Source organism: Arachis duranensis, chromosome 9, assembly GCF_000817695.3.
Source record: "Arachis duranensis cultivar V14167 chromosome 9, aradu.V14167.gnm2.J7QH, whole genome shotgun sequence".
In the NCBI taxonomy this organism is placed as follows: Eukaryota; Viridiplantae; Streptophyta; class Magnoliopsida; order Fabales; family Fabaceae; genus Arachis; species Arachis duranensis.
Genome location: NC_029780.3, coordinates 23313448 through 23322246, shown reverse-complemented (window position 1 = coordinate 23322246; position 8799 = coordinate 23313448). Strand labels below are relative to the sequence as shown.

The following is an 8799-nucleotide window of genomic DNA, read 5'->3' as shown; positions in this document are numbered from 1 at the left end:
ACCGTCACAAGTAGCAGTAGCCAGAGTATGACCATATGATTATTGGAGTTCGAATGGCATTCCCATGATGGTTTTTTGTGTTAGCATGTTTTCCTTGTTTTGGTCACGAGTATGGTGGTGTTTTGCAAAAATTAAACTTGTTAGGGTTTGTAATGGTTGGGAAAGGCCTTGCTAGTTGGTATTTTCGCATGATCAGTAAAAGATCATGAATTTAGGCAGTTAGTGATGCATTTATGCGCTTCTACTGATCATGAACATGTATTTTGTTTTTTTGAAGAATTTCGTAACATGCTAATATAAATTTTTTATTGCAACTAAATTTAAATCCCAAAGGGGTTCCACATACTTTTATTAATTGGTAGATTAGAAGCAATTTGCAACTCTAATCAGTGACGAATCTACAAATTTAGATATGTGGGGCCGAATTTTGTACAAATTTTTTAACTATTGTTTTGTTATACTTCATTATATAAGTAATTTATGCATGATAATGTAATTAGTGAATTGCTATTTTTTTTAGATTTTATCAATATATATCGAAAAAATATAGAACTTTTTTTCAATAATTTCATTTTTCATACAAGAATTATATAGTACTCTATAGTACTTTATAAAATTATAAGATGCCGACAACCTTTACTATATACTTAGCTAAGAAATTGTTACATATCTTTTTAATTATTATTTGTTCCTTTAAAAGAATTTAAAAAATTCACTTTATTATTAAATCATTTAATTATCTCAACAGTATTGGAGTGCTTATAGAATAAAAAGTACAACGCTAAAAAAAATTACTTGAAATAAGTTATCATGAAAAATAAGGAAAACACGTTCTTTTTGACAATGTATGTTCATGAGAGAATTTAGTATTTGTAACAACAAAACAATGTCTAAAATGGACAATATGATCATTAAAACAAAATAATATAAGTAATTATGTTCATAGAAATAACTATACTGAAATCAATTTAAAAAAAAAGTAAAGGCTAGAGTGTATAATATAAAATTGATTAAGTAATAATACCAGTAAGTAAAGACTAGAGTGTATGATATAATGAAAGTACTACTAAATGAAGCACTATGGATAAGGTCCACACAATAAAATACTTTACGAAGTCCCGAATGATAATAAAAATACTTCTGCAACAATTACTAACTTTCACTGGTGCACAACAGCTAGCTCTCTAAGGACAGAACCTCGAAATGTTTAACAAACATAGTATGCTATAAGCAAAACCAGCCTACTTTAGCGCACAAATTCAAAGGAGTTACAATTAGGCCTATTTAACATCAATATACCCATACAGCAGCCAGCCTTTATGTGACAGATGGAGTTATGTCCCTTTTTGCAGTGATTGTAGAAGCTCCAGGACCTGTGAAATGATGACATAAATCAACTATTATAAATCCAAAAAAAAATAACAAACAAACAGCACAACTCTTGCAACATGAACTACATAAAAGATGGCCTACAAGCTCATGGTAATGGGAACTGCCTACATCAGGCCACGAAATTACATTCTCGCTTTGGGCAGTTCTAATTATAGGCTCCGTCGACAAAGCGACTACAGTTTCATTTGTGTCGACATTATCCTGTTTGACCTTTGCAGCGGCCCTCCGCTTACTCCTTCGTAAATGCCCTTTTCCTGTGAAAACCTGTCAACATGGCCACCCATGTTAACTAATCCATCTACCACACATTCATCCTTATTTAGTATTTATAAAAATGTTTTTTTACAAACAGATAAAGACAACAACAATAACCTTGAATAATACTATCAAACAAGAAATTTAACCATTTATCATGCATAAAATGAAAAAAAAAATCAACTAACCTTCTTAGAAAGGTAGTGTTACACTTTTCTGGTATTTGTAAATATCTTTCTCAGAAACAGATAAAGACTTGTACAATAATCTTGAATCTTAATATTAGATAGGAGATTAATTGTTAAATGCCTCATTCAAAACATGTTAGAAATACCAAGAACTAACCTTGTCTTAAGCTAGTGTTGTACGTATTTGCTATTTACGCATGTCTATCTTAGAAATACATATAGACAACAATAATAACATTGACCATTATTATCAAACAGCAAATTAATCATGACAACTAACCTTCTCATCGGCTAGTCTTACAACTGATTCCTCGTCGTCTTCATTATCTTCACTACCCCCTTTTAAGGAACTAGTGTTCCGTTGAAGACATCTTCGTTTAGTGTGGCCGGTCTTCTTGCAGTTGGTACATCTTCTCTTTTTTCCCTTTTGTCCTCTTAAGCGAGGAGCTCCTTTAGTTTTCAGAACGACAGGATCTCTAACATGTTCAACATGTGTCTTTTTTTCTCCAGTGGGTTATCCCAATGGCTCTTCAAGTTGGCTACAAAGATTGCGAATTCCATCCATAGCAAATTTGAAAACTGTATGATTTTTCGATCCAAGATACAACATCCATTGGGATGTGGCATGGAGTGCCCCATGTCGTAATAGAAAACCTCTCTCACTTAAGCTCTCGTTACTTCTTCCTTCGTACTCATCAATAGCCTTGGCATCTCTCCTCCATCGCTTCAGAATCAAACGCCTTGGAATATCCTTCAAATGCTCATGCTTCATTACAAAAAACATGTGCTTACACGGAAATCCTTCCTTCTCCCAAAATCGGCATTGACATTCAAACTTTAGGGAGTTATTTTCAAATAAGGTGACTACGTTCTGACCAAGATGACCATATTCTTCGGTAGTGTAGACCATTGTTGTTGAAACCCTCCTTTTGCTCACAAAATTAAGGCCTCCTACACTATCAATCTCTCTCTTAACTTGCATAAATATTGCCCTAGTGTAGACAGTTACAGCACACTTCTCAATAGGATCCAAATATGTTGTGAAGACTGGAGTACTGTACATTGAAGTGAATTGTGCAACAAACTCATTGTTACGGTATTCATGGACCACCAACTCCAGATTTTGCACAAGGTCCACAATACTGTGTCTCGAGGTTAGGAATTTCTTGACATGAGAATTTATCCCCTCACACCTAGATGTGGTCCGGTATCCAACACAAAACTTGTCGCGTAGGTATGCGCTTGCCCACATGTACCTCTTCTCATACATCTGAGTTGCCCAACATTTTTTGTGCAAATCATACTCGTTAGCAGCTTGATCCCATTGGAACTCAAACTTGTCAACCTCCATGTCCACATATAGCCACTTAGAGAATATTTCACGAAACATTTGCTCACTTCCATTTGAAGTAACATTCTTCTGCAAATGCCATGCACACAACCGATGGGTGGCTTCAGGAAAAACCTTTTTCACTGCCGTAATCATTGCATCGTCTCCATCGGTTACGACAATGGACGGAGGTTTATTACACATAACCTCCAACAAATTCTCCAACATCCATGTGTATAATGTAATAGTTTCATTTAGAACCAATCCAAAACCAAATATCGTAGTTTGCTTGTGGTTGTTGGAGCCGGAGAATATCACCAAAGGTCTATTGTATTTATTCTTTTTGTATGTTGAGTCGAAAGCAACAACGTCCCCGAAGTACTGGTAGTCGACTCTACTAATTCCATCCACCCAGAACATATTCGCTAACATACCATCCTCTGTTAAGTTATACCTAGCCATTGCCATTGGATCGGCTGCCGCCTTTCCCTCTAGGTATACAATGGCAGCATTTGAGTCACCGTCAGCAATCTTTGAACGACGCATCTTGTCGATGTAGTTATATGCATCTTTTTACGTAAACCCCAACAAAGAATACCCTCCGGCAATCCCAGCCATATAGCCGAGAATCTTAGACGTAGGTACACCGTACCCATGCATGCCGTCTATGTGTGCCTTTGCAGCATTTGACATATGACGAAATTTTGGAATCATGTGCACCATTACTCGCGGTGTCAACTCATGATTATGCTCCAAGATAACTTTACGAACCTTCCATACTGAATTTTCACTATCTAGGTAAATCGACAACTTTGCCATACAATTAGTCTGTGTTTTAGGTCGGTGACCCCTTTGTCTATCCAATCTATGAAGGAATTTTTTATCTCTCAATCCTGCCCTATTGCAAAAGAACCTTCTTCGTATCAAATTTCCATCGTCATCCTTCCCATAATCTCCCTTGCGCACACCGAAATCATGGCATCTCCCAAATTTACAATAAAATTCATACACACGTTCCTCACTCCGAAACACCTTTCTCATTATCTGCTGATCACTCAATTCGATAACGTTACCATAGTCTGATGCATCCTCATTAGATACAATGTCTGCGGCACCGACATCACATGCATCGTCAAAATCCTCATTACACCCATGCTCTCCATTCCTATCCCTTACCATACTGTGCACATCTGTATCTTCGACGTTGCAAGATTCCATCTGTGAAAATCAATTTCAATTAACGACATTGTCAACAACAACTTAATATACACCAACAAGCCATCTGATACAATATAAGTGGATTTGAAATCAATTTTATCAACTATTCAATGAAACCAGAAAGACTTTTCAAATAAAGCCTGCACTTCTACCAAAAATTGCTGACATCCGAAAACTAACATTCCTGTTAACCAACGTTTCAAATTGAAATCTGATATACTCATTTCACTTCGTTTATTTGAATAGTCGATACCAAAAATGATATTATCCAACATTTCAAGTTGCAATCTGGCATACTCATTCACTAAGTTTATTCTAATAACCAACAACACAAACTAAATCATCTAATTCATTAGAGACAATTAACCCAACTAAAAGATAAATTAGAATAATATTTTTCTTATATTCTACAAATATCCATCAAGTTTTTATTACACATGAAGCATTTCTTAATGTCAAAAAATTAAAACATAGAATAAAGGTTCTTCAGTATTCTAAAAAATATTTTTTTGAACTGTTATTGGATATTAGCTAAGTTTTTATCGAATAACAGTATATAAATAAATTAAATTTCATTATTAACATAATGCTAAATATTAATAGAGAATTATTGTGTATAGTTAGAATTTGAATGAAAGGATGATGGAAAAAGACCTACATATATAGAGTGGAAAAAACTAAGAAAAGACAACATTGGAATTTAAGCATACAAAGCAATTGATACCATGACACCTTATCTGCCAAGGACAAATCTAAGGGTGGCAAGTAATTGGCTTGGCCCCTTCAAGATTTTTAAGAACTATATATATCAGGATAAAATAAAAAATATTTAATCATTTCATACATCATTATCTTTAATAATGTAATAGGTTTAAGTTTTAATTATTTTTTCACTCATGTTTTTACTTAATCAATTTTATATCATACACTTAAGTCTTCACTTTTTTTAAATTAATTTCCATATATTTATTTCCATTATTATAATTATCTACATTATTCTGTTTGATTAATCATATGGTTTATTTTAGACATTCTTTTCCTATAAAAAATATCAAATTTTCTTATGGATTTATATTATCAAAAAGAAAATTTTTACCTTAATTTTTAGGATAACTTATTTTAACTATAGCTTTATTTTTACCGTCCTATTTTATATTCTATAAGAGTACCAATACCTTTAAGATAATTAATAATTTATAAATTATTTTTAACTTTTTAAAATTTTTAAAAGAATTGATCTTAAATAAAAAGATATGTAACAACTTTTTAACTAAACATATCATAAAAATATTGGTATTTTATAACTTTATAAAGTACTACAGAGTACTATGTAATTTTTGTATCGAAAACAAAATTATTGAAAAAAGTTCAATATTTTTCCTATATATATTAATAAAATCTTTAAAAAAATTTATTAATTATGTATCATGCATAAATTACTTTTATATAATGAAAAAATAACAAAATAATAATTAAAAAATGTGTATTAAATTCAATCTTCGCATATCAAAATTTCTAGATCCGTCCTACCACCCATCATGTTTGAAGAACCGACACACCTTACCTTAGTCATCATCATTATTTGATCTATTCATCGCTAATACTCACTCAATACATACTGTGTAATAGTCAAAGCCACTGTCATATTACATACACCATCTCGTAACAACAACAACAATCATGATGGCAATTAAAAATCATATTATTTTTGTTTGGTTTCACAAGAATAATAAGACGGATGATTTTGGGAATGTACCTATCTAACAAATCTGGGCAAAGTGTGAAGTAAACTAGCTGAGCGCCACAGGCCACGGCAACCACGCTATCAAATCATGAGTGCGGAACACCTGATTCTGATTGACGGAGATGAAATCGTATAACAGCAACCGTAAACCCTAACAGGCAGGTCCAGTTCGTCAACGAGAAAACGATGCGCTTCGACTGAAAATAACCACAACTACCACATCAGGAATCGCGGTAGTGTGGAGGGGCTGATGGCTAGGTTTTTGACTGTCTGAGAAGAACTGAAAAACTGGAGATGAGGGCTCAAATGGTGAGGAGGAATAACTCCACTTTTTCTATCGAACCTTAATGATTTTAAATAAAATATATTTAAATAACTCCAAACCCACAAAATATTGTATTTATTATTTTGGTTTTTCATAAAAAAAATTCAATTAAAACTCAAATCCAGAGAAAAAAATGGCCTGGCCCAAAAACTTAAATCCATTAAAGAAAAAAAGCAAAAATCAGTCCATCATTATCATTCATAATTAATACATAATCAACTTTATATTATTAAATTATTGATAAAATTAATTTATTGCAGTGGGGTCTACATACCAGTTTTTGTTTTTCACTATAGTTGTGATTGTATTCTCTCTAGACACTTATTTTACTCAAAATATGATAATAAATTTCTATACATATAGAAAGAATCTTTCTTCTACAAGGTAGAATTTACCTTAAAATTTGTTTGGAGGAAAATAATTTATATTTGAGAGAATGTGACGTGACATGAGACAGAAAAGGTTTTATCATTTTAAAATAAGAATAACAATGAGTTTTTTTTAACATACATATTACTCAATTATCAATTATTGAAGTTATTTTTGGTCGGTAAAATAACAAAATTTATATATTAACGTATAAATAATAATAATAATAATAATAATAATAATAATAATAATAATAATAATAATAAAATTGTTTTGTCTCCTCTCCAACTATGCTACCACATTTTTTACTAGTTAATCTCTTTTTTTGCTCTACATCAATATATGCCGCTTATGTTTGAACAGCAGGCAAAGGATTTGGTAGTTTCAGAACGTTTGGACCATTAAATAATTTCATAATAAAATATATTTTTTAAATTCTTTTAATAGTTGATTGTTAATCGACCATTATTGTTTTTGATTGTTAATAAACATAATAGTTGATTCATAAAATAATAATTTATAAAAAAAATAGTTTTTATAATTAAATAAAATATATAGAATTAATTTGTAATTAAAATTAGAAAATGACTATTTAGCAATTGTTAAAAGAACTTAAAAAATATGTTTTGTTATGGAACCATTTAATGGTCCAAATGTTCTAGGACCACCGAATCCTTTGCCTAAACAGCAGCGCAAATTATAAAATCTCGATTTTTTCTTAGGGCTCGGGGAATGATAGCTTATATGGGATTTTTTGAATTGTGCAAACCCAAAATAGAAGAAAAGGTTTTTGTGTCGGGTTAATATTTAAATTCGTTCTTGAAAGATTATTTATTTTTTAAATTGGTCCTTAAATAATTTTTTTAGTCATATTAGTTTCTAAAAGATAAAATATAAGTCAAATTCGTCCTTCTATTAGTTGGATGATGACGTGTCAAGTCAGTAAGACGTGACATACAACGTGTCAGGTCATCACTTGACATGTAAAAAGGTTTTTTATAATCAAAATATTTCTTGAAAACCTAGACGTAAGTCATTTTCATCCCTAAAATTTTAAAAGTTAATCAAACTAGTCCTTATATAATTTTTTTTCCATAATATTAAATTTGAAATATTTTTTATACTACTAATCTTAAAAGAAATGTAATTGACAAACAAAAAATTAGTAACTATATCTTTTCTTCTTAAAAATTTTGCTTCAATTCCAAACTTTACAAAATATTAAAAATTTGTTGCTTAATTATTATTATTATTATTATTATTATTATTATATATGCTAAACGAATTGCTTCTTAAGCATACTATATGCAAAGATTATAATAAATTTTTGTGTGTTTCATATGTTTGAGATAGATTATATAATTTTTCTTTTAATATCACTACCATTACATCCTATATGTAAGTAATATTGTAATGAAAAAAAAAGATGTAGTAAAAAAAAATAGTGATATAACTTTGTTTAGGTTAACATACATAACTTTTGATTTTGAGCATATAACTTTGTTTAGGTTAACAAATACATACATTTTAATTTTGTGTATATATATATATATATATTCCAGCAAAATGTAATAATATAAGAAAAAATGTTTTAGAATAGAAAAGAATAAGAGATATTTTGAGAAGATTAAAGGAGAGTGATAATTTTATTGAAAAAATTTTTAAGAAGAAAAGATACAATTACTAATTTTTTGTTTGTCAATTATATTTCTATTAAAATTAGTAGTATCAAAAAATATTTCAAATTTAATATTATCAAGAAAAAATAACAAAAAATTATATAAAAACTAATTTGATTAATTTTTAAAATTTAGGGATGAAAATAATTTACATCTGAACTTTCAAGGATTATTTTGATTATAAATAACTTTTTACATGTCAAGTGAGACGTCAACCAATCATCTTGTGACACGTGGCATTAACCTATCGTGTTATCATGCCACGTGGCACTTAACGTGACATGTCATCATCTAACTGA

General features: G+C 30.5%; 2 protein-coding genes across 2 annotated transcripts; both read right to left on the bottom strand.

Moving 5' to 3' along the window:
- Nucleotides 1-1317: 1317 nt before the first annotated feature.
- On the bottom strand, nucleotides 1318-3711 carry LOC107465152 (protein FAR1-RELATED SEQUENCE 5-like). The gene is made up of 4 exons (XM_016084147.1): nucleotides 2490-3711; nucleotides 2116-2285; nucleotides 1458-1656; nucleotides 1318-1373 (listed from the first exon to the last, which is right to left on the bottom strand). Exons 1-4 carry the CDS (start codon nucleotides 3709-3711, stop codon nucleotides 1318-1320), a joined length of 1647 nt encoding a protein of 548 aa, XP_015939633.1.
- Nucleotides 3712-3738: 27 nt separating this feature from the next.
- LOC107465151 (uncharacterized) lies at nucleotides 3739-4383 on the bottom strand. Its single transcript, XM_016084146.1, has one exon. It carries the CDS (start codon nucleotides 4381-4383, stop codon nucleotides 3739-3741), a length of 645 nt encoding a protein of 214 aa, XP_015939632.1.
- Between the last annotated feature and the right edge of the window lie 4416 nt (nucleotides 4384-8799).